Consider the following 27,798-nt stretch of genomic DNA (forward strand, 5'->3'; position numbering starts at 1 on the left):
TAACAGAAATGTGTGAATAAAGTAGAAAGCCTCAGCCCAGTTATGAATTTTTAATGCCTAACACAAAAACTGTTTTGAGTATGAACACCATGCTAAGCTCCAAAAAAAGTTTATAAAATAGAAGGACCAGAAGGAAAATTTTAAAAAGACATCCTATTCTTCTCATAATCCAAATCACAAACTCAGAAAAAGATTTGTAAGGGTTTTTTTTTTAATATTGTTTTGGGGGAGGACAGTGGGAGGCAACATGAGAAGTTAATTCTGCTATTATTGCTATACCTATTCTGAGGCATTTCCCAACTAGTATGTCAAATTTTTAGTACCCTGAAAAGTCCTTAAAGAGTCTTAAAACAGGGGCGCCTGGGTGGCTCAGTGGGTTAAGCCTCTGCCTTCGGCTCAGGTCATGGTCTCAGGGTCCTGGGATCGAGCCCCGCGTCGGGCTCTCTGCTTGGCAGGGAGCCTGCTTCCCCCCTCTCTCTCTGCCCGCTTCTCTGCCTACTTGTGATCTTTGTCTGTCAAATAAATAAATAAAATCTTTAAAAAAGAAAAAAAAAGTCTTAAAACAGAAGATTGCCTTAAGGTATTTAAACTCAGCTATTCTAACAATAAACTGTAGAATGAGGTCAATTATTGGTCACTATGGAATATTTTAGAAAGAATGTACTTCTTAGTATAAAACACGTGATCTGAGAAGACAGGTTGTTAATTTAAGTTTTCATTATAATCTCTCAAGAGCAAATAAAGCAGGAGCATAGTAAAAAGGGTCCAGGTCTCACATTTACCTACATTGCTGGGCTTGGTAAATGGGCATTATTGGCAACATTTAAGAAATTAAAACCCGTGATTTGTCAGGGGCAGTATCCCTGAAACATGGGCCTATGTTATTCAGCACACAGATTCTGGCAAGGTATAACATCTAGTAATATGTATTTCTGAGTCTCTGGAAAAAAGGAAGGGAAAGCAGGCATAGAGGATTGAGTTTTTACAAACTGGTGAATTTAAATAATCTACACACAAAAAACCCTTCATTTACAACAACCATTTCACATACATACTCTCAGAGAAGCCATAGCATTTGAAAAAGCTCAAGATTTATAATTAATGAAAAAATAGAATTATTTCTGAAGAGTCTTCTCTAAATGGAAGCAAAGCAGTAGAGTGGAGAGAGCACTCACTAGCTTTGGATTCAAGCAGACCCAGTTTCTCAATTTAAAGCTTGAAAAGTTCCTTGAGCTCTGAATCTGTTCCTTTATTTCTACAAGTAGAAACAGTAACTACCTTACAATATTGGTTTGAGGATTAAATGAGTTAGCTCTATAAGAGTCTGGTACCTATACACACTCAATATAGCATTATAATAATCATCACCCAAATTCTACCTTATGAAATGGGTCTATTTTTGGTTTGGTGGGAGAGAATTATGATTAATTCAGGTTAAAAACATACCATACTTTCTGCCACAGTATCATTAAAGGAATGAATTTAACTCCTATTTCTTAGCTCAGCCAGTAACCATCATAAGGACTCCCAGCGACAACCACTGAGAATGGAACAATCCAAAATGAGTCACTGCCTATGGGACTCACTCCCTCAGTCGTTGTTTCTGCCCTTGGCCACCAACCATGCATAAAATTGTCACAGGTGATTTGCAAAGACAAGTAAATGGTAGGCCCATCAATTTTCTTTGTTTCTACTTTCTCTCATTCATTATTTTTCCTCATTTCATATTTCATCTACTATAACTCCTAACTTGTCCTAGTCAAGTACTATCTTATGCTCCTTCCCACCATTTTCTTAACTTTCATAATCAAAAAATGTGTCGCAAAAATATAAATGTAGACAGAGAACAAAATTTAGTAAACACTGCTATTAATGATCTGTAAGGATAAATTTGAAAAATCTAACATACTTCCACATATTATTAATAGAGAAAAAATCTAAATGTTTGACTCTGAAACACCATGAAATTACCAAGACCTTTATCATTACTCTTATCATGTATCATACTTCTCTCAGACTTGGGCTATGAAACATCCAAGATTTTTATTTGGCTTTTTTCCCCCAATCTAATTAATGAGGTTTTAAGGTTAGAACTGCAACAGTTGAAAGGCATGTGACAAGGCATTTTAAAGAGATAATTACAAGAAATACACCTAAATCTATCTTTGATAATTAACTTCAGCTTTCGGTCTTAGAGAATTTAAGAATGCGGTAAGATGAAACCAGATTTTTAAATGTTTTCTTCAAGTTTTAAGAATATTTGTATGTTAACCTATAAAGAAAGCGTATTTAAATTTGCTGAGCCAAAACTAAATATAAACATTTAAACTAACTTCCACATTCAAATACAATTTAGAAACCAAAATCTCTTTTCTAAAACCCAATGAAAAGAGAAAATAAGTTTTGTTCTTTTTCAAACTTGACTGCATATATTCTAATTTTTTAACCTCAGTAACACACATTTTCATTACCATTCTAATAATTTCTAGACAACCACTATTAAAATGCTAGCTTTGCTCCTTTACACAAGCTAACAATAATCAAGCCCCAATCTTATAATGACATTTAAAAATACACTTTAATTTCATATGAAAAATCAATATACATTACCTTTTGGCAAGCTTTGCATAGTAATATCATTTTCTGAATTTTCATTAGAAGCATCTTCATTTACAGTTTCATCCAAAGGTTTTTCATCATCAGATTCAATATACTTTGTTACAATTGAAGGTTTCCTATGAAAGAATTAAGTCCATAGAATTATGGACATTTCTGACAGACTAATAACCAAAGAACATGTGTAGATTGAACGGTGATTCTTAACCAGAGATACACATCGGACTCACCTACAGAAGCACACATCCCTGTACCATATTACCAAAAATTATGATTCAGTAGGTCTGAAGTAGGATCAGGGTATGTTCACTCTAAAAAAGCTACTGGGAAGAATCATAAAGGGATCTCTTCTTTAAGAATCATTACTTTAGGGCGCCTGGGTGGCTCAGTGGGTTAAAGCCTCTGCCTTCGACTCGTCATGATCCCAAGGTCCTGGGATCAAGGTCCAACCATCCGGCTCTCTGCTCAGCGCGAGCTTGCTTCCCCTCCTCTCTCTCTGCCTGCCTCTCTGCCTACTTGTGATCTCTGTCAAATGAATAAATAAAATCTTTAAAAAAAAAAGGAATCATTACTTTAGAAAATAAGTTAAAATAAAGCTGTGGTTATTAAGTGACATGCCCACTAGTAAGAAATAATGAATGCCCAGGGCACCTGGATGGCTCAGTCAATAGAGCATCTGACTCTTGATCTCCAGGTTTTGAGTTCAAGCCCCACACTGGGTGTGGAGCCTTTTTAAACACACACACACACACACACACACACACACACACGCACACACACACCCCAAAAACCAACAACAAATGCCCAATAAACTGCAAACCTCTAATAAAATCAATACTCTGCAGTATATTATGCTTTATAGTATGATTGTAAGTATTTTCAGTCCTTACATACAATTCGTTTTGACAATTTAAAACAGAAAAGTATCTTTACCACTCTATGATCTCCTTATAACTTCCTTGTAAGTGTAATGGCTTCCCCTCCCCATCATCCTGGACAATTTAACATAATCCTAAAAAACCCGTATTGCTTCATGAGGCATTCATTTCATTTTCCCTCTGTCCTTCTTTTGAGCACATATATGATCTAAAAGAAATGATCAGGGGCGCCTGGGTGGCTCAGTGGGTTAAAGCCTCTGCCTTCAGCTTGGGTCATGATCCCAGGGTCCTGGGATTGAGCCCCACATCGGGCTCTCTGCTCAGCGGGGAGCCTGCTTTCTCCTCTCTCTCTGCTTGCCTCTCTGCCTATTTGTGATCTTCGTCAAATAAATAAATTAAAAAAAATGATCAACATATTGCAAGGACCACTAGGCATAATAAATCCTCCTTGGAAAATTCCATTAAAATTCAAAGTCAGGGGACGCCTGGGTGGCTCAGTTGGTTAAGCGGCTGCCTTCGGCTCAGGTCATGATCCCGGCGTCCTGGGATCGAGTCCCACATCCGGGTCCGTGCTCGGCGGGGAGCCTGCTTCTCTCTCTGTCTCTGCCTGCCACTCTGTCTGCCTGTGCTCGCTCTCTCTCTCTCTCTGACAAATAAATAAATAAAAGTCTTTAAAAAATAAAATAAAATAAAATTCAAGGTCAGAATGAATCAGTTAATTGTTGAAGTTAATTAATGAATACAAAAGAATTCATTATACTACACTGTCTAGTTTTTAATGGGTACATTTGTATAAAATACTTAGAACAAGGGCACCTCAAGTTTCGAAAAGATTATTCTTAGAAAAAGAAAATAAAACAATCTGAAAATGTTTTCCCTTCAATATCAACCAACCTTTTTGATCGTGATGATCCTGATGATTTGGATTTTTCTGAAGAGCTAGCTCCCTAAATGTGAGAAATAAATAAAAAAGTGAATACAACTCTCAAAGAACAACCCTACAATTAACTATTTCCTTATACCAAAATCTCTGATGTAGTTAACATAATGGGATATTACCTTTAAGTCTAAAATATTTTTTAAAAGGAACTTCAAAAACTAATTATCATTTATTCTCAGGCTTCCTTGAGTTGAGATTAACTTCCTGGTTGTTCTTATTAAATTGTTTCTATTGAACTTTGTGTGTAGGTGAGGATATACTAATACACCAGGATCTTCACCCAAGTCAACAAAGACAAAACAAAGATACAGAAATAATCAGATCCTAACGGATCTAAAAAGAAATGTGTCATTTTCTCTATCCTAACATATGGCACAAAGTACCTTCTATAATTTTCTCTGAGATACTAAATTTGTCCTCATTTTGCCAATATAATCAATATATTTTGTGGATTAAAATCTTTATACTAGGTAACATAGGCCTGGGTATCATGAGTGAAGGATATCAGGATGGGTTCCTATAATAATGCTTAAGATACTCTAAATATCCAGTTTTGAGAGATGTCAAAACCATGGAATCTTGCCCATAACAACAACCTTGAGCACCACTGCAATACAATAATGTTCAAATACTTATCTGTTAGTAAGTCTTCAGTTGTCTGACTTTAGGTATATTGCTAAAGTGAACCACACAATAATAAAAACAATGAACACCTTCTAAAAATAAACAACTACCCAAAATGAAGTATCATAATACTTCAGCATAACAGTAAACTTAAATAGAAGCAATCTGGGGTGCCTGGGTGGCACAGTCGGTTGAGTGTCCAACTCTTGGTTTCATTTCAGGTCATGATCTCAGGGTCATGAGACTGAGCAATGTGTTGGGCTCCATGTTCAGCGTGGAGTATGCTTGAGTCTCTCTCTCTCCCTCTCCCTCTTCCCCTCCCTGTTATGTGCTCACTCACTCTCTCTCTAAAATAAATAAATAAATATTAAAAAAAAAAAACAGAATCAATCCAGTAACATATACTCTAGTTGGTTATTAGCAATTAGTAAGTATCTTTTAAATGCTTTTAATTAGTCTTACCTCTTCCTTGCTGTTTTCCATCATATCTGAGTTATTTCCAGAACCACTGACTTTTTCTTAAAAGAGAAGAAATAAAAACTTTATTTATCTCTTCAAAGCATTATCAAACAGAACACCAATACTACAACTCCAAGAAGACATTTTTCAATCTATGAAGTACAACAGTACTGGTACTATATTACTCACATTAAAATATTCCTAGAAGAATTTTCTCACCAGAACCACTCCCTTGACACACTAACTCCTTCTTTAAAAGGCACTAAGTTTCTAGGGATGCCTGGGAGGCTCAGTCAGTTAAGGATCTGCCTTCAGTTCAGGTCATGATTCCAGGCTCCTAGGATGAGTCCTGCATCAGGCTCCTTGCTCAGCCGAGGACCCTGCTTCTCCCTCTGCCTGCCACTTCCCTTGCTTGTGCTCTCTCTCTCTGACAAGTAAACAAATAAAATCCTTAAAAATAAATAAATAAAAATAAATAAAAACACTAAGTTTCCAGGGAGCCTGGGTGGCTCAGTCATTAAGAGACTGCCTTCAGCTCAAGTTATGATCTCGCAGCCCTAGGATTGAGCCCCACATCGGACTCCTTGCTCAGAGGGGAGCCAGCTTCTCCCTCTCCCTCGGCCCACTACTCCCCCTACTTGTGCTTGCTCTCTCTCCCTCTGTCAAATAAATAAATAAAATCTTTAAAAAAGAAGATGTTTTTTAAAAAGCACTAAGTTTCTGAAAACAGTAGTTTGGTGTCCAAACATTTCTTATTGTAATCTTCTCAGTATTTTCTCTTAAAATTTAACCTCCATCTTTTACTAACAATACAATCATACTATTATTAAATTTTATATCCCCTCACCTAAGACACTGGAAAAATAACAGAAAACTAAACCTAAAGGAAGCAGAGGGAAAGAAATTATAATAAGGATTATAGCTAAATTTAATGAAACAGAATAGAAAAATCACCGAAACCCAAGTTAGTTCTTTGAAAAGATTAACAAAATTAAGCAACCATAAGCTAGACCAAGAAAAAAGAGCTGAACTCAAATTACTAGAATCAGACATTAAAAAGGGGACATTACAAGCTACCCTAAAGAAATAAACAAATTACAAAGGAATATCATGAACAATTGTATGCCAAAATATTAGAAAACAAAATATGGACAGATTCCTAAACACACATAAACTAACAAAACTGACTAAAGAATACACAATGTGAATAGACCCATAACTGAAGAGACTGAATTAGTAATCAAAAACTACTCATAAAAAAGCAAAGGTTCAGATGCCTTCACCACCGAAATATACCAAACATTCAAAAAAAATTCTTCAAAAACTCTTCCAATATAAAAAGGAGGGATACTTCCCAATTAATGTTTATGAGACCAGTATCATACCAAAACCAGTAAAGTTACCACAAAAAGAGGAATCTACAGAATGCTATCACAAATATAGAAAGAAATGTCCTCAACAAAATACTAGCAAACTTCAACAGAATAAAAGACAAGTCTTTCTCCCACAGAGGGGGAGAAAATCTGCAAAAGACAAATCTCATAAAGGACTATCATCTAAAAGATACAAAGAACTCAATAATAATAAACAACATCATTAGAAATGGGCAAAAGATCTGAAGATATCTTACCAAAGATACACAAGTGACAAGCACATGAAAAGATGCTCCACATCACATGTCATGACGGAACTGGAAATTAAAACAAGCAGATAGTACTATACAATCAATGGATAAATGCAGAACACTGACAACACCGAATGCTGGTGAAGATGTGGAGCAACACAAGTCTCCTTCAATAGCTGTTGGGAAGGGAAAATGGTACAACCACTCTGGAAGACATTTGGGCAGTTTCTTACAAAATTAACTATTCTCTTACCATTTGATCTAGCAATCACACTCCGTGATAATTACCCAAATAAGATGAAAACTAAATCCACTCAAAACCTGCACACAGATGCTTATGAACACCTTAATTTTACATAAACACCCTTTTTATTTATGTAAAGATCTTTATGAGTAGCTTTATTCATAATCACCAAAACATGGAAACAACCAACATATTCTTCACAAAGTGAATAGGATAAATTAACCCTGGTACATCCAGACAATGGAGTAGCAGTCATCACTTTAAAAAAAAAAAAGAGATGGAGGAACCCTGAATGTTTATTACCAAGTGAAAGAACCCAATCTGAAAAGGCCACCTATTATGACATACTGGAAAAGGCAAAGCCATGGAAACTGTAAAAATATCAATGATTGCCAGGAGTTTAAGGGGAAGGGAAGAAAGCATAGATGGAACAGAGAATTTTAGGTGTAGTGAAACCAACCTGTATGATACTACAATGGTAGACCCATGTCTTTACACATGTGTCAAAATCCTTACAATGTATAACACCAAGAGTGAAAGCTAATGCAAACTATGGGTTCTAGGTGATAATGGCTTGTCAGTGTAAGTTCATCAACTGTAAGAAATGTACAGGTGTGGTGTTGCCTGTTGACAATGGGGTAAGCTGTGCATGTGTGGGGAGGAAGATATAGGAAATCCTTGTACTTTTCATTCAATTTTTCTGTGAACCCAAAACTGCTCTGGGGTACCTGGGTGGTTCAGTTCGCTAACCACTGCCTTCAGCTCAGGTCATGATCCCAGAATCCTGGGATGGAGTCCCCACATCCAGCTTCTTGCTCAGCAGGGAGACTGCTTCTCTGCGCCTCCCCTGGTTTGTGCATTCTCTCTCTCTCTCTCTCATTCCCTCTCTTAAATAAATAAAATCTTTGAAAATTTTTAAAAAGTAAAACAGCTCTAAAAACTAAAAGCTATTTTAATAGACCCTAAAAAAAAGGGAACATCCTCAACTATCTACAAAATACCCACTGGTTAACATCATATTAAGGGTGAAAGACTGAATCCTTTCCTCCCCAAGATTAGAAACAGGAAAGGAAATCCACTCTTGCCACTTCTATTCAATATTATAATGGAGATTCTAGCCAGAGCAAGCAGTCAAGAGAAAGAAATAAAAGGCATCAAGATTGAAAACAAAGAAGTAAAACTATCTCTCTTTGGAGATGACATTATCTTATATGTAGAAAATCCATGGAATCCACCAAAAAAACTATTAGAACTAGTAAAAGAGTACAGAGATTGAAAAATACAAGAATAATATAAAAAAGTCAACTGTATTTCTACTCACTTATAAAGAATGACCTGAAAATAAAGAAAACAATCCAACAGTAAGATGATAATAGTCCCCAAACTGATCCATTAATACAATGCAATCCCTGTCAGAATCCTAGCTGACTTTTTTCTAGAAATTGACAAGCTCATTCAAAAATCTGTATAGAATTAAATAGGAATAGCCAAATTTGCCTTCAAAATAAAAAACAAAATAGGAAGATTCACACTTCACAATTTCAAAACTTACTATAAAACAACTTTAATTAATATAGTGTAGTACTGGCAAAAGGATGGACAAAGGATAGTCAAAAAAAGAAAAACCTGAAAGTCCAGAAATAAAACCATGGTTGACTGGTTTTCTTCCCTTCCTCACCTCCCCCCGACTGATTTTCAATAAGGATGCCAAGATCATTCAGTGGGGAAATAGTCTTTTTAACAAATGATGTTAACATAACTATGTATCCACATGAAAAAAGTGAACTTGGAGCCCTGCCTCACACCACATACAAAAGTTAACTCCAAATGCATCAAAAATCTAAAGAGTTAAAACTGTAAAACTCTTAGAAGAAAATATAGGGGTAAAATGCTGTGACCTCAAGTTTAGTACTATGAATTCTTAGATACCAAAAACATGAGCAATAAAAAGAAAATTAGATTAACTGTACTTTATCAAAATCAAAAGCTTTTCTGCTTCAAAGGACACCATCAAGAAGATGAAAGACAACCAACAAAATGGGAGAAAATATTTGCAAATCATGTATCTGAACCAAGTTCCCCTTGACAGATGAATAACAAAACATGCTATGTACATACAATGGAATGCTATTCAGCTTTAAAAAGGTCATTCTGGGGGCGCCTAGGTGGCTCAGTGGATTAAGCCTCTGCCTTCAGCTCAGGTCATGATCTCAGGGTCCTGGGATTGAGCCCCGCATCGCATCGGGCTCTCTGCTCCACAGGGAGCCTGCTTCCTCCTCTCTCTCTGCCTGCCTCTCTGCCTACTTGTGATCTCTCTCTCTGTCAAATAAATAAAATCTTTAAAAAGGTCATTCTGATATAGGCCACAACACTGATGAACCTTGAAGGCATTATGCTAAGTAAAATAAGCCAGACACAAGAGGACAAAAGCTGTATTAGCCCTCTCACTTATATGAGGATCCTAAAGTAGTCAAGATTATAGAGACAGAAAGTAGAATGGTGGTTGTCAGGAGCTAGGGAAGAGAGGATTGGAAAGTTAGTGCTTAATGGGTACAGAGTTTCCTTTAAAGAAGAAAAGTTCTGGAGATAGATGGTGGTGATGTTTGCAAAACCACATGAATGCACTAAATGCCAGAGAACTGTATACTTAAAATTGGTTAAAATGCTAAATTTTATCATAATAAAAAGTCTGGAATATATAAAGAATGCTAAAAGTCAGTAACACAAACAAATACCCAATTAAAAACTGGGCAAACAGTCTGAAGAGACAATTCTCCAAGGAAAATATATACAAATTACCAACAAACACATGAAAAGATGCTCAATATCATTAGCCATAAGGTAAATGAAAACGAAATCCAAAATGAGACGCAACTTCACATGCACTACGAAGGCTAAAAATCAAAAAGAAAGTAACTGTTGTCATGGATGCAAAGAAATCAGAATCCTCATACACTGCTGAACATAAAAAGGTGCAGACACTTCGGAAAACATTTTGGCATTTCCTCAAAGGATTTAATGTAGTTACCATACAACTCAGCAATTCTAGTCATTAAGTGTGTACCCAAGAAAAATGAAAATACACTGCCATACACAAACTTGTTTACAAATGTTTATAGCAGCATTATTCACAACAGCCAAAAGCTGTAAACAAGACAAATATCCATGAACAGATAAAATAAATGTCATATAAAAGAATGTTACTTGGCCATAAAAAAGAATTAAGTATTAAAACATGCTACAACACAGATAAACCTTGAACACATTATACTAAGTGAAAGAAGCCAGTCACAAAAGACCACATATTATACAATGCCATGCATAAGAAAAGTCCAGAGGGAAATCCATAAAACCAAGAAAGATTAGTGAGATTGCTTGGTACATTAGTGAGGGGGTGGGGATGTTTCTTTCCATGTGATAAAAAGGTTATACAATTATGGTGATGGTTACACATCTGTGAAATATAAAAACTACTAAATTATATACTTTAAATGGGTAAATTTTATGCTATACAAATTATATCTCAATAACAGTGTTAAAAGTGTTATTAGTCATTAGGCAAATGCCAATTAAAACCATAAGATATCATTAATTATCTCCCACAGTACATAAAATTAAAAAGGAAACAATGGTAACACCAAATGCTGGTATAGATGCAGAGAAAGTGAGTCACTCATACATTGTTTTGGGAATATAAAATGGTGGGTCCCCTCTGGAACTCAGTTTACAGTTTAGGAGTATCTTAAAATAAATAAGCAACCATCACATGACCCCACCAACTGCACTCCTAGGCATTTATCCCAGAGAAATGAAAATGTAGCTCACACAAATGTTCACCAGCAGTTCTATTTGTAATATCTCAAATATGGAATCAGTCCAGATGTCCCTTAACAGGTGAATGATTAAACAAACTGTAGTATATCCATACCATGGAACACTACACACTGCAATAAGAAGGAAATAACTACTGGTACATGCTATAAAATTCAGATGAGTCTTTAGGGAATTACACTAAGTGAAAAAAACAAATCCCAAATACATATATACATATAATTACATTTATTTAACATATTTCAAATGACAGACCTTTAGAAATGGAGGACAGATTAGTGATTGCCAAGTGTTAGGCCTGGGCAGGAATCGGTTAGGGAGGTGAGCATGATTATGAAAGGGCAAGATGACTAATCTGTGACAGTGGATATATGACAATAGAGGTGGAGCTATGAAGCAACCCAAGTAATAAAACTGTATAAAACTCAATAAACCCATACAAATAAAGGAAAACTTAGGAAATCTGAACCAGATCTGTAGATATCAATAACTTGATTACAATAACATATTATAGTTTGAGAAAGTGTTACCATTATGGGGAAAATAGACAAAGTGTATATAAGACCTCTATATGTTGTTACAACTGTATGTGAATCTATAATTATCTGAATATAAATGTCACTGTAAAAAATAATCAGAAGACTAGTAATAGAGGGAAACATCCTCAACTTGACAGTCTTTACAAAAATCATTTTTACAGGAACCATCATACTTAACAGTGAACGATTGACTGTTTTACCACCAAAATCAGAAACATCAAGAGAACGTGTGCCATCACCATTCAAGATAATGATGGAAAATATAAAAACTCCTATCCAGCATAATGAGGCAAGCAACAGAATTAAAATGCACACAGACGAAACAACTAAAACTGTCCCTATTTTCAGACAAGATTACGTAGAAAATTCCAAGGAATCTACAAGGTAAAAAATAAACAAAAACCCTCCCTACAGGGGCGCCTGGGTGGCTCAGTGGGTTAAAGCCTCTGCCTTCGGCTCCGGTCATGATCCCAGAGTCCTGGGATCGAACCCCACATCGGGCTCTCTGCTTGGCAGGGAGCCTGCTTCTTCCTCTCTCTCTGCCTGCCTCTCTGCCTACTTGTAATCTCTGTCAAATAAATAAATAAAATCTTAAAAATAAAAAAACCCTCCCTACAGCAAGTTCACAGATGCAAGGACAACATAAAATGAGAATAAAATTCCTACATACCTGCAATGAACAAATAAAATACAAAATACATATAACAACAGATTTTAAAATAGCACCCCAAATACCTAAAACATTTATGTAAAAACCTAACAAAATATATGCAAAATTAGTATATGGATAACTATAAAATGCTGGGTCCACTGAGAATTTCCACTGACTTTTTTTTCCTGAGCATGGATTACATAATCTTTCTTACTCTTTGCATGCATTTGATTGATAACTATACAGTTTTACTAGGGAAAAGCTTTGAAGAGCAAGTATCCACACACTTCCTTTTTTAATGTTTTCTAGTCTCAAATGGATAAATTCTATTAGTCTGTCATCAAATTCACTAACATTTATACTGCTACCTTTAATCTCCTGTCAAGTACAATGATCTGTTGTTCAAAATTGTATTTTTTAGTTCTAGAATTTCAAAATGGGGTTTTACAGTTTTTACGTCTATGCTAAGATTTCCTATCTCTCTGTTCATCATAAACATATTTGCCTTTTTGTGCTTGAGCTTAGTTATAATTGCTGCTTTCATGTTCTTGTTTGCTAATCTCAAAGCTTGAGTCATCTGCAGATTGGTGTCTATTGATTTTCTTTCCTTTTCGAGCATGGGTCACATTTCTTATTTCTTCATCTATCTAGTATTTTTGGATTGGTACAGGTCATTTGTTAAATATAAAATGAAGACACTGCAGCCTACTATGTTCCTCCAAAGAGCTGATATTTCTGTTATGAAGAGGCAGGCAGTTAACTTAATTGAAATCAAACCCCAAACTGTTTACCCTGTACTGGAACCAACTAAAAGTTTTCTACTGTTCTTTTAGCCCATAACTGAGCTACCTGGAATCTGGGCTGCACTTGAACAATTCAATCACAGGTATGGTTGGAGTTTTTGAAGCTTTTGGAGTTCTCAATTTGTAGCTCTCTTTTGAATGGAATCCACCCCCTTCATTTTACAAAAGCTGCTAGGGTTCCCCTAAATTTCTTCATACTTCATCCAATATGAATGCAGATTTCTATGCAAGTCTTAACTGCCCCCAACTGAGCTAAATGGCACTTTCCATAAGGAAAAAAGGCTTAACAAATGTGAATCCACAAAGTATTTCCTTCCTCCATGTGTTCACTCCCCTCCCATTTGTGTCTGCTTTTTGTCACTTTCCAGTTCCTTCAAATAATTATTTTCAGTATTTTGGTCAGACTTTATATCTGTGGGAGATAATCTGCTTGTGTAAATGAAGCCAGTCTACCACCGCCAGAGGCATAATTCCCCATCTACCCAAACACAGAACTCTTGACAATATAATGTCATTCTAAAGACAAAGAAAATTTAAAGCAAATACTTAATGCTAGTTAGGTTTCTCTGTTGTGATGGTATGGTTAGCAAATTTGAAACCAGGTAGATAACATGAGGACTGAGCAAATGAGTACAAGAAGTGAGGACAGCAGGGCCAGATTTCTGTTACAGAAAGAAGTTAAAATACAAAAAGAGGAAGACTACAATGAAATCTGTGGTAACAAATTAGAATTAAAAGTATCAATATCAACTTTAGGAGACAATACTGGAGTAGAAGGGTCCTAAGCTCCCATTCACCCATGGAAACACCTAAATAACACCTACATCAGTGTAAATAACACAGAAAACAAGCCAAAGACTGGTAAAACAGATTCTCCACAGCAATCATAGAGAAGAGGTCGCATCAAAAATGGTAGAGGGGGGGCGCCTGGGTGGCTCAGTGGGTTAAGCCGCTGCCTTCAGCTCAGGTCATGATCTCAGGGTCCTGGGATCGAGTCCCACATCGGGCTCTCTGCTCAGCGGCGAGCCTGCTTCCCTCTCTCTCCCTCTGCCTGCCTCTCTGTCTACTTGTGGTCTCTCTCTGTCAAATAAATTAAAAAAAAATGGTAGAGAGGGCACAGACATGGTTAAGAACAAAATTGACCCACAGACTGTCTGCCAGGGTAAAGGAAACCACAAGCACAGAGAAGGGAGAAGAGCAAACCCCATACCGGGTTCCCCAGGCATGGGGGGCCTGCACTGGAAAGAAGGAGCCCCATAACATTTGGCTTTGAAAATGAGAGAAACTTAAAAAAAAAAAAAAAAAAAAGAAAGAAAATGAGAGAAACTTAACATTGAAAATTCTCATAATCAGTGGGGCTCAATACTTTGAACTTCAAAAATCAGCAGCCTGGGCTCTGGGAAAACCACCGAGCATGAGGAAATGGAGTCGCTGCCCTTAAAGAGCCAGCATGAAAAACAACCCCAGTGAGATACCACATAGAAGCAAGTTTACGGTAAGGAAACTGATTTATTTACTTATCTGAGAACCTGCACAGGAGGGGAAAGGATCTTCAGGAGACTACTCCAAGAACAAAAGAGTGGGCAGGTACCACTTAACCTCCCCAACCTCTAGTCCTGATACCAGGAACCAGAGAACACTCTTCACCTAACTTGCAAACAGTAGACCATGCCCTCTGTTAGAGTTCTCTAAAGCATCTCCAGGTCCCCTCTAGAGCAGATTAATGTGCATATGTTGCTGATACTATGGGCCCTGCCCACACCCCCACCTCTCCTTCCAATATGGCCCATTGAACCCAATAGCAAAAGTCCACCTAAAGAAGAACCAAAACACTAGCACTGTGCAAGCAGACCTAAAAGTGGCCAGAACAATACAACAAAATGACTCATGCCCTGGGGGAAGAGACAAAGAAGCATACAGACAAGTTCAAATGCAGCCCTGCAGAAGGCGGAGGGCAGACAAATGGTATGATGGCAGGCCCCACTCACTTATGCAAGTCTCAGGGGACAATACACGGAGAGTACCCTGTAGTTCAGTTAAGTGCACCCTGCAAATGTCTCATATAAGCCAACTCAAACACAACTGTCCCCAGACTGGCCTATTAACAATGTAGGGACCAAACTTTGTCCCAAACATTGGATCCAACTGCACTGAAGAAAACTGTGGCTCATCCACAACAGTATGGTGCACATAACACATACAGGAGAGACCCCGGAAATGCAAGGTTCTGGTGAACAGGGGATATTGCAATGCAGAGAACTACAGGAAATCTTCCTCAAAGGACCATTACTTACAAGTATAAAACACACAGATGACTTTCCTAACACATATAAATGACACAGAGAGTGAGACAACATGAGAAAAAAGAATATGCACCAAATGGGGGGAAAAAAATGACAGGAAGAAAAGCAAGCAAAACAGAGATAAGCAATATGCCGAAGAGAAATTTAATGTAATGGTCCTAGAGATACTCACTGGAACTGACAAGAGTGGAGGATCTCACTGAGAACCTCAAAAAGAGATTAAAAAAAAAAAAGCAGTTGGGGCACCTGGATGGCTCAGTGGGTTAAGCCTCTGCCTTCAGCTCAGGTCATGATCTCAGGGTCCTGGGATAGAGCCCCACATCCAGCTCTCTGCTCAGCAGGGAGCCTGCTTCCCCCTCCCCACCGCCTGGTGCTCTGCCTCCTTGTGATCGCTCTCTCTCTCTCTCTGTCAAACAAAAATAAAATCTTAAAAAAAATAACCAAGCAGAGATGAAGAACACAATAAATGAAATTAAAACTACACTAGAGGGAATAAATAGTAGACTAGAGGAAGCACAAAAACACATCAGTGACCTTGAAGACAGAGTACTGGAAGGTAATCAAGCTACACAAGAGAAATAACAGAATAAAAAATGAGAGCAGATTAAAGGAACGCAGCAACGCCATCAAGCATAGGAATGTATAGGGATCCCAGAAAGAGAAGAAAGACAAAATGAGGCAGAAAGTTTATTTGCAGAAATAATACCTGAAAAATTACCACATCTAAAGAAGGAAACAGAAATCCAGATCCATAGAGAGATACAGAGAGACTCCCCAAAAAAATCAACCCAAGGAGGTCCACACCAAAATTGGGGCGCCTGGGTAGCTCAGTGGGTTAAAGCCTCTGCCTTCAGCTCAGGTCACGGTCTCAAAGTCCTGGGATCGAGCCCCGCATCGGGATCTCTGCTCAGCAGGGAGCCTGCTTCCCTTCCTCTCTCTCTCTCTCAGCATGCCTCTCTGCCTACTTGTGATCTTTCTCTCTGTCAAATAAATAAATAAGATCTTTAAAAAAAAAAGACACACAGTAATTAAAATGGCAAAAAATAGTGATAAAGAGAGGATATTAAAATTACAGAATATTTTATCCTAAAGGAGCAGAACACACATTCTTTCAAGTGCACATGGACATTCTCCAGAACAGATCACATATTGGATCACAAATCAGCCCTAAGTACAAAAAGATGGAGATCAGACCATTCATATTTTTGATCATAATACTAGGAATCTTTAAGTCAACCACAAGAAAATAATTGGAAAGACCACAAATACATGGGGGTTAAAGAGCATCCTACTAAATAATAAAAGGGTTAACCAGGAAACGAAAGAAGAAATAAAAAAAATACATGGAAACAAATGAAAATGAAAACACAACAGTCCAAAACCTTTCGGATGCAGCAAAGGCAGTCCTAAGAGGGAAGTAAACTGAAATATAGGCCTACATTAAGAAGCAAGAAAAGGTTCAAATAACAACTTAAACTCAAACCTAAAGGAACTAGAAAAAGGAAGAGCAAGTAAAAACCAGGAGAAGGGAAATAATGAAGATTAGAGCAGAAATAAAGGATATATAAACAACAACAAAAACAAAACAAAACAAGAAAAAAAACAGAACAGACCAATGAACATAAGAGCTCATTCACTGAAAGAATTAATAAAACTGACGAACCACTAGCTAGAATTAAAAAAAGAGAGAAAGGACCCAAATAAATGAAACCACCAATGAAAGAAGAGAAATTACAACCAATGCCACAGAAATACAAACACTTATAAGAGAATATTATGAAAAATTACTTGTTAAGCAGCTGCCTTCGGCTAAGGTCATGATCCCAGCATCCTGGGATCGAGTCCCACATAGGGCTCCTTGCTCGGCAGGGAGCCTGCTTCTCCCTCTGCCTCTGCCTCTGCCTGCCACTCTGTCTGCCTGTGCTCGCTCGCTCTCTCTCTCTCCCCATCTCTCTCTGACAAATAAATAAATAATATCTTTTAAAAAAAATTACTTGCCAACTGGGCAAACTAGAAGATAAATTCCTAGAAACACACAAACTACCAAAACCAAAACAGCAATAGAAAATTTAAACCGACTGAGTAATCAATAATCAGTAATCAAAAATCACCTGGTGGCTCAGTCATTAAGTGTCTGCCTTCGCTTCAGGTCATAATCTCACTGCTGGGATAAAGCCCTGATGCCCCCATCAGGCTCCCTGCTCCACGGGAAGCCTGCTTCTCCCTCTCCCCCTCCCACCCCCACTTCCCCCGCTTGTGTTCCCTCTCTTGCTGTCTCTCTGTCCTCTTCCTTTCTGTCAAATAAATAAATAAAATGTTAAAAAAAAAAATCTCCCGGGCGCCTGGGTGGCTCAGTGGGTTAAAGCCTCTGCCTTCGGCTCAGGTCATGATCTCAGGGTCCCTGGATCGAGCCCCACATTGGGCTCTCTGCTCAGCGGGGAGCCTGCTTCTCCCTCACCCCGCCCCCGCCTGCCTCTCTGCCTACTTGTAATCTCTGTCAAATAAATAAAAAATAAAATCTTAAAAAAAAAACCTCCCAACAGGGTCACCTGGGTGGCTCAGTCAGTTAAGCATCTGCCTTAGACTTAGCAGGGAGTCTGCTTCTTCCTCTGCTCCTCCCCTCAACTTTCTCTCTCTCTCTCTTATATAAATAAATCAATAAATCTTAAAAAAATAAATCTTCCAACAAACAAAAGTTCAGGCCCAGATGGCTTCCCAGGGGAATTTTAACAGACATTTAAAGAAGTAATGCCTAGTCTTCTCAAGATGCTCAAAAAGTAGAAAGGGAAGGAAAACATCCAAGATCCTTCTACAAAACCAGGATTACTTTGATTCCAAAACCATACAAAGACCCCACTACAAAGGACAATTACAGGCCAAGATCCCTGATGAAAAAGAATGCAAAAATTCTCAACAATACATTAAAAGGATTATTCACCATGATCAAGTGGGATTTATTCCTGGGCTGCAGGGTTGGTTCAATATATGCAAATCAATGTGATAAACCACATTAATAAAAGAAAGGAAAAGAATCATATGATCCTCTCAATAGATGGAGAAAAAGCATTTGACAAAATACAGCATCCATTCTTGCTTAGCAATTAAGGTATAGATAGAACATACCTCAACATCACAAAGCCCATATACCAAAGACCCACAGCCAATAACCTCAATGCAGAAAAAGATAGTTTTTCCTCTATGGTCAGGTACAAGACAGGGATATCCACTCTCACCATTACTATTTAACATACTACTGGACGTCTTAGTCTCAGAAATCAAACAAAAAGAAAAGACATCCAAATTGACAAGTAAGAAGCCAAACTTTCACTATTTGCAGATGACATGATACTCTATGTAGAAAACCAGATGGGGCGCCCGGGTGGCTCAGTGGGTTAAAGCCTCTGCCTTCAGCTCAGGTCATGATCCCAGGGTCCTGAGATCCAGCCCTACATCGGGCTCTCTGCTCAGCGGAGAGCCTGCTTCCTTCTCTGTCTCTGCCTGCCTCTTTCTCTGTCTCTGCCTGCCTCTCTGCCTACTTGTGATCTCTGTCTGTCAAATAAATAAATAAAATCTTAAAAAAAAAAGAAAACCAGAAAGATCCCACACACAAAGAAATGCTAGAACTAGTACATGAATTCAGCAAAATCAAGGTACAGAAATTGGATGCATTTCTATACACCAAAACACCAAAATGAAGCAGGAGAAAAAAAATAATCAAGGAATCGCTCCCATTTACAACTGCACCAAAACCCATAAGATATCTAGGAATAAATCTAACCAAAGAGGTAAAAGATTTGTACTCTCTAAACTATAAAGCACTGATGGAAGAAACTAAAGAGGGCACAAGGAAACCGAAATACATTCCATGCTCAAGGACTGGAAGAAGATACATGGTTAAAATATATTTATTACCAGGAGCCTAAGTCCTCTCAGTGTAGGAGGATTCTTCAGCCACTATGTCAACTGGCACAAATGTTTCTCTTTCTTCATATGATGAAGACCAGGGATCTAAACTTATCCCAAAAGCTAGAGAGGAACTGATTGTTCCTATTGGAATGGTGGCATCTGCAGCAATTGTTGCATAGGGATTATATAAATTGAAGAGGAGGGGAAATACTAAAATGTCTGTTCACCTGATCAACATGTGTGTGACAGCCCAAGGCTTTGTTGTGGAAGCAATGACTCTCGGTATGGGCTATTCCATGTATAAGGAATTCTGGGAAAATCCTAAACCTTAGAAGAAGAGAAACTGTCTCGGTTTTGTTGGTGTTGCTTGCTTTAGTTAGGCTTCTCATGTTGAGTTTATATGTTTACGCTGAAAATAAATTGTTTGAATGGGTCAGATAATTAAAAAAAATGTTGGTATCACAATTCCAGACATCAAGATATATTACAAAGCTACAGTGATCAAGACAGTATGGTACTGGCACCAAAAAAGACACTTAAATCAATGGAACAGAATAGAGAATCCAGAAATGGAACCTCAACTCTGTGATCAACTGATCTTCGACAAAGCAGGAAAGAATATCCAATGGAGAAAAGACGGTCTCTTCAACAAATGGTGCTAGGAAAACTGGACAGCAACATGCAGAAGAATAAAATTGGACCACTTTCCTACATCATATACATAAATAAATTCAAAATGGATGAAAGACCTAAATGTGAGACAGGAAACCAACAAAATCCTAGTAGAGAACACAGGCAGAAACCTCTTTGACCTCAGTGGTAGCAACTTCTTACTAGACATGTTGACTAGAGGCAAGGGAAACAAAAGCAAAAATGAACTATTGGGACTTCATCAAAATAAAAAAAACTTCCACACAGCAAAGGAAACAATAAAATTAAAAGGCAGCCTATAAAATAAGAGATGATATCTGCAAATGACATATCTGATAAAGGGTCATTATCCAAAATCTATAAAGAACTTATCAAACTGATCACCCAAAAAAATGAATAACCCAGTTAAGAAAGAAAAAAAAAAAAAAAAAACCCAGTTAAGAAATGGGCAAAAGGCATGAATAGACATCTTCTCAAAAAAAAAAAAAAATCCAATGCAGTTGGTAAGTGCCTATATCTCCTCACTATAAAAACTTGTATGACACTGGATACCTCTCCTTCCTAATGGTTGTCTAAAGTTGTAGTATATACTTATCTTTATGATTGTTTTTCAATGTTTTACTCATGTTATAAGGCTGGGTACATGTGTTCTTTTACTCAGCATTTTGTATCATTACCTAAACAATAAATGATTACATAATCATTTATTATTAAATAATGAAGAAATTTAAATTTGAAAATACTTTATTACAGTAAATCATTTAATATTTAAAAAATATAAAGTATGAAAAAATAAAGTTATAGCATCAATATTCAGACAAAAATCTGACCAGCAGACATATGAAAAGATGCTCAACATCACTGAATGTGAAAAACAGCTACCCTAGACATACAGACGCCCAACAAACCCATGAAAACACGCTTGACATCAGTGATCATCAGAGAAATACAAATCAAAACTTCAATGAGATAACACCTAACACCTGTCAGAATAGCTAAAATTAGTAACACAGGAAACAACGGATATTGGCGAGAATATGGAGGAGGGGAACCTCTTACACTGTTGGTGGGAATGCAAGCTGGTGCCACTCTGGAAAACACTATGAAGGTTCCTCAGAAAGAGGAAACAGACCTATGCTATTACCCAAAAATTGCACTATTAGGTATTTACCAAAAGGATACAAAATTACAGATTTGAAAGGGTACATGCACCCCAATGTTTACAGCAGTATCAACAATAGCCAAACTATGGGGAGAGCCCAAAGGTCAATCCACTGATGAATGGATAAAGAAGATGTGGTGTACACACACACACACACACACACACACACACACACACAGAGAGAGGAATATTACTCAGCCATCAAAAGGAATGAAATCTTGCCATTTCAGTGACATGGATGGATCTAAAGTGTGTTAAGTGAAATAAGTTAGTCAAAGAAAGACAAATACTATATGATTTCACTCATATGTGAAGTTTAAAAACAAAACAGATGAACATATGGGAAGGGGGGAAAATAAACCAAAAGAGACTCTTAATGACAGAGAACAAACTGAGGGCTGATGGAAGAAGGTAGGTGGGGGATGGACTGAATAGGTCATGGGTATTTAGCAGAGTACTTGTTGTAATGAGCACTGGGCTTTATATGTAAGTGATCAAGCACTAAATTCTACTTCTGAAACCAGTATTATACTATTATATTAACTAATTGGAATTTATAAAAATTTGAACAAAAAAGAGTATTCTACCAACAATGCTATCATTCACAGAAGGATAAAGAGCTCCCAGACAAATAAAACTTAAATTCGTCAATACTAAACCAGCCTTACAAGAAATGTTAAGAGGGATAATCTGAGTGAGAAGGTTATACCCTAAGGAGTAAGAAGAAAGGAAGCACAAAAGCAGTAAAATAAAGTAAATCTAAGAAATAGAAGAATTCACAAAATAAAAGGATGAAAAATAAGACACCATATATGACAATATGGTGGGGTGGGGAGAAAAGTAAAACTTTAGTGCGTTAGGAATAGGTCTGAACTTAATCAACCATCAGCTTATATTCAGAAGATGACATATATAAGCATAATGGTAACCAGAAGTCAAAAGCTCGTAAGGAATACACAAAACATAAAGAGAAAGGAATCCAAGCATATCACTAATGAACAGAAGCAAACAATGAGAGCAAGAGAAATGAGACAGAAGTACTACAAAAACAATCATAAAATAGATAACATGCCAATAAATACGTAACTATTAATAATTACTTTGAATGTAAATGGACTAAATACTCCAATCAAAAGACATAAAAGTGAAGGAAGCAATAATAAAGCAAGATCCAGGGGCGCCTGGGTGGCTCAGTGGGTTAAGCCTCTGCCTTCGGCTCAGGTCACGATCTCATCAGGGTCCTGGGATCGGGCCCCACATTGGGCTCTCTGCTCAGCAGGGAGCCTGCTTCCCCCTCTCTCTCTACTTGCCTCTCTGTCTACTTGTGATCCCTCTATATATATCAAATAAATAAAATCTTTAAAATAATAAAAAAATAAAGCAAGATTCATTAATGTGCTACCTACAAAAGACTCACTTCAGACCTAAAGATACATGCAAGTTGAAAGTGAAGGATGGAAAAATATTTATTATGTGAAAGGAAGTGAAAAGAAAGCTAAACTAGCAATATTTATATAGGACAAAATAGACTTTAAAACATCAACTGTAAGAGACAAAAAAGGAGACTACATAATCATAAAGGGAACAATCCAAAAAGAAAATACAACAACTGCAAATATATATGAACCCAACATGGGCGCACACATAAAAACAAAGCAGCTAATAACAAACCTAAAGGAAGCAACTGACAGTAATTCAATAACAGTAGGGGATTTAATTTACATCAATATATCATCCAAACAAAAAATCAAAAGTAAATAGTGACTTTGAAGGACACATTGAACATATGAATCCAATAGATACATTCAGAACATTCCACCCAAAAACAGCAGAATACACATTCTTTTCTCATACACATGGAACATTCCCCAAAACAGATGATATGTTAGGCCACAAAACAAGTCTCCAAAAATTCAAAAAGGTGAAAATCATACCATGTATCTTTTCTAACTCTAGCACTATGAAACTAAAATCAACCACAAGAGGGTGCCTGGGCGGCTCAGTGGGTTAAGCCTCTGCCTTCAGCTCAGGTCATGGTCTCAGGGGTCCTGGGATTGAGCCCCTCATGGGCTCTCTGCTCAGCAGGGAGCCTGCTTCCTCCCCAACCCCCGTCTGCCTCTCTGCCTACTTCTGATCTCTCTCTCTGTCAAATAAATAAATAAAGTTTAAAAAATTATAAAAATAAAAATAAAATCAACCACAAGAAAAAAATGTGGAGAGCACATAAAAACATGAAGATTAGGGGGTACCTAGGTGGCTCAGTGGGTTAAAGCCTCTGCCTTCAGCTCAGGTCATGATCCCAGGATCCTGAGATCGAGCCCCGCATCGGGATCTCTGCTCAGCAGGGAGCCTGCTTCTCCCTCTCTCTCTCTGCCAGCCTCTACTTGTGATCCCTGTCTGTCAAATAAGTAAATAAAATCTTAAAAAAAGTGAAGATTAAATAACATGCCAATAAACAGTAAATGGGACAAACAAACAAGAAATCCAAGAGGAACTAAAAATAAACGTAAATAGGGGCGCCTCGGTGGCTCAGTGGGTTAAGCCGCTGCCTTCGGCCCAGGTCATGATCTCAGGGTCTTGGGATCGAGTCCCACATCGGGCTCTCTGCTCAGCAGGGAGCCTGCTTCCCCCTCTCTCTCTCTGCCTGCCTTTCTGCCTACTTGTGATCTCTCTCTGACAAAAAAAAAAAATAAAATAAAAAAATAAATAAATGTAAATAAGTGAAAACAAAAACACAATAGTCCAAAATCTTTCCAGACACAGCTATTCCAAGAAGGAAGTTTACAGCAAAACAGGCCTACCTCAAGAAGTATGAAAAACCCCAAATAAACTTACACCTAAAGGAACTAGAAAAGAATAACAAATGAAACCCAAACAGCAGAAAGAAATAATAAAAATAAGAGCAGAAATACGGGCACCTGGGTGGCTCACTCGGTTGAGGGCCCAACTCCTGGTTTAGGCCCAGGTCATGATCTTCCCAGTTAGAAGATGAAGACCTGCATCAGGATCCCCACTCGTAAGGGGGTCTCCATCTCTCTGCCCCTCCCACCGCTCGCACGCATGTGCTCTGTCAAATAAGTAAGTAAATCTTTAAAAAAAAAAAGAGCAGAAGCAAAAAAGAAACAAAATACAACAGATCACTGAAACCAGGAGCTGGTTGTTTGAAGAAATCAACAAAATTAAAAACCTTATCCAGACTCATCAAAAAATAAAGAGGGAGAACACAGAACTGGAAATGAAAAGAGTTGAAATAACAACCAACAACACAGAAATACAAAGGATTATATGAGAATATTAAGAAAAAGTATATGCCGGGGCACCTGGGTGGCTCAGTGTGTTAAGGCCTCTGCCTTTGGCCTAGGTCATGATCCCAGGGTCTTGGGATCGAGCCCCACATAGGGCTCTCTGCTCAGCGGGGAGACTGCTTCCTCCTCTCTCTCTCTCTGCCTGCCTTTCTGCCTACTTGTGATCTCTGTCAAATAAATAAATAAAATCTTTTTAAAAAGGGGGGGGGGGGGAATTGGATAGGTGAGTAATTTAAAAAAAAAAAAAAGTATATGCCATCAAACTGAACAGCCTACAAAAAATGGAAAAATTCCTAGAAACAAAATCTCCCAAAAGTGAATCGGTAAGAAATTTGATTTGAGCAGACTAATACCAGCATTAAGACTGAATCTGTATTCAAAAACAACCAACAAAAATCAACAATCAGATGGTTCACAGCTGAATTCTACCAAACATTTGAAGAGTTAATACCTATTTTTCTCAACTATTCCAAAAAGCAGAAGAGGAAAAAAAGCTTTCAAACTCAATCAGGCCAGTGTAACCCTGATACCAAAACCAGATAAAGCCTCCACTAAAAAAAGAGTACCACAGGGCAATGTCCCTGGTGAAGAGAGATGCAAAATTCCTCACCAAATATTAGGAAAGTGAATCCAACAATACATTAAAGAATCATTTACCATGATCAGGCAGGATTTATTCCTGGGATGCAAGGTGAGTCAATATACACAAATATGTCAATGAGATACATCTCATCCAATATAGAAAGGATAAAAACCATATGATAATATCAAAAGATGCAGAAAAAGGATTCGACAAAGTATGACATCCATTCATAACAAAAACACTCAAAGTAGGTTTAGTGGGACCATACCTCAAAATAATAAAGGCCATTTATAACAAAAACAAACCATAGCTGCCATCGTCCTTAATGGGGAAAGAACTGGGAGCTTTTCCCCTACGGTGAGGAACAAATCAGGGGATGTCCACCCTCACCACTATTACAGAATACAGTACTGCAAGTCTTAGCCATAGGAATCAGAAAATAGAAAGAAATAAAAACCATCCACATTGGTAAGGAAGTAGACAAACTTCTACTATTTCCAGATGACATGATACTATAATGAAGGAAACTCTAAAGACCAACAAAAAAAACTAGTAAAATTGATACACAAATTCAATAAAGCTGCAGGATATAAAATCAATCTACAGAAGTCTGCTGAATTTCTATGCATTAATGAGGTACTAGAAAAAATTTTCTAAATTTTTTCTAAAATTCTAAAATTTCTTTAAAAAGTACTAGAAAATAATCCCATTTATAATTTTACCAAAACCAAGAAGATCCTAGGAATAAACCTAACCAAGCAGGCAAAAGATCTGTGCTCTGAAAACTAAACACTTGTGAAAGAAAGGACACAAAGAAATGGAAAAACATTCCATGCTCATGGATTGGAAGAACATACAATGTTAAAATGTCTATATTAACCAAAGCAATCTACACATTTAACGCAATCCCTATCAAAATACCAACAGCATTTTTCACAGAACTATAACAAACAATCCTAAAATTTGTACAGAACCACAGAAGCCCCCAAATAACCAAAGCAATCTTGAAAAGGAAGAACAAAACTGAAGGTATCACAATCCCAAATTTCAAGATATACTACAAAGCTGTAGTAATCAAAAGTATGGTGCTGGCACAATAAAATACACATAGATCAATGGAACATAATAGGCCAGAAATAAATCCAAGATTATATGGTTGATTAATTTTCAACAAAAGAGAAAAGAATATGTAATGGGAAAAAGACTCCTCAGCAAATACTGGGAAAACCAGACAACAGTCAAAAGAATGAGGGCACCTGGGTGGCTCAGTAGGTTAAGCCTCTGCCTTCAGCTCAGGTCATGATCTCAGGGTCCTGGGATGGAGTCCCGCATCCGGCTCTCTGCTCAACAGGGAGCCTGCTTCCTCTTCTCTCTCTGCCTGCCTCTCTGCCTACTTGTGATCTCTCTCTCTCTCTCTCTCTGTCAAATAAATAAATAAATAAAAATCTTAAAAAAAAAAAAAAGAATGAAACTGGACCACTTTCTTATACCATACACAGAAATAAACTCAAAATGCACTGAAGACCTAAATATGAGATCTGAAACCATAAAAATCCTAGAAGAGAACACAGACAGTAATTTCTCTGACATCTACCATGGCAACATTTTTCTAGGTAAGTCTTCTGAGGCAAGGGAAACAAAAGCAAAAATAAACTATGGGAACTACATCAAAATGCAATCTTCTGCACAGCAAAGGAAACAATCAACAAAACTAAAAGGCAACCTACTGAGTGGGAGAAGATATTTGCAAATGACATATCCAATAATGGGTTAGTATCCAAAATATATAAAGAACTTACACACCTCAACACCCCCCCCAAAAAACCCACAGATAATCCAATTTAAAAATGGGCAAAAGACATCAAGAAAAATTTTTCAAAGAATACATACAGATGACCAACATGAAAAGATGTTCAACATCAACTCATCATCAAGGAAATGCAAATCAAAACCACAATAAGATATCACCTCACACCTATCAGAACAGATGAAATTTAAAGCACAAGAAACCACAAGTGTTGGCAAGGATGTGAAGAAAAAGCAACCCTTGCGCACTGTTGCCAAGAATGCAAACTGTGCAGCCACTATTGAAAACCATATAGAAGTTCCTCAAAAAACTAAAATTGGAATTACCATATGATCCAATAATTCCACCACTGGGTATTAACCCCAAAACACAAAAACACTAATTTGAAAAGATATGTGCACACCTATGTTTACTGCAGATTATTTGCAATAGGCAATATATGGAAGCAACTCAAGTGTTCATCAATAGATGAATAAAGACAATGTGGTATGTATATACCATGGAATATTACTCAGCCATAAAAAGAATGAAATGTGGGCGCCTGGGTGGCTCAGTGGTTTAAGCCGCTGCCTTCGGCTCAGGTCATGATCTCAGGGTCCTGGGATTGAGTCCCACATCGGGCTCTCTGCTCGGCAGGGAGCCTGCTTCCCTCTCACTCTCTCTGCCTGCCTCTGTGCCTACTTATGATCTCTCTCTGTCAAATAAATAAATAAAATCTTAAAAAAAAAAGAATGAAATGTTACCATTTGCAATAACATGGATAGATCTAAAGGATATAGTGCTAAGCAAAATTAAGTCAGTCAGAGAAAGACAAATACTATATGATTTCACTTGTATATGGAATTTAAGAAACAAAACAAAGAAAAAAAGT

The 27,798-nt window shown here is 37.4% G+C and overlaps 1 protein-coding gene and 1 pseudogene across 6 annotated transcripts in view; one reads left to right on the forward strand and one right to left on the reverse strand.

Moving 5' to 3' along the window:
* The window catches only part of ATRX (ATRX chromatin remodeler), a 296,636-nt gene that overhangs the window by 217,160 nt on the left and 51,678 nt on the right, over positions 1-27,798 (reverse strand). For all 6 annotated transcript variants that reach the window (XM_045994716.1, XM_045994715.1, XM_045994713.1 and 3 more), the window contains exons 3-5: positions 5,521-5,576; positions 4,389-4,441; positions 2,611-2,735 (exon numbers count right to left, since the gene is read on the reverse strand). In XM_045994716.1, the coding sequence (XP_045850672.1) occupies positions 2,611-2,735; positions 4,389-4,441; positions 5,521-5,576 (234 nt within the window). The remainder of the gene's footprint in view (positions 1-2,610; positions 2,736-4,388; positions 4,442-5,520; positions 5,577-27,798) is intronic.
* On the forward strand, positions 19,361-19,751 carry LOC123934549 (annotated as a pseudogene).

This window comes from Meles meles, chromosome X (genome assembly GCF_922984935.1).
Source record: "Meles meles chromosome X, mMelMel3.1 paternal haplotype, whole genome shotgun sequence".
Lineage (NCBI taxonomy): Eukaryota > Metazoa > Chordata > Mammalia > Carnivora > Mustelidae > Meles > Meles meles.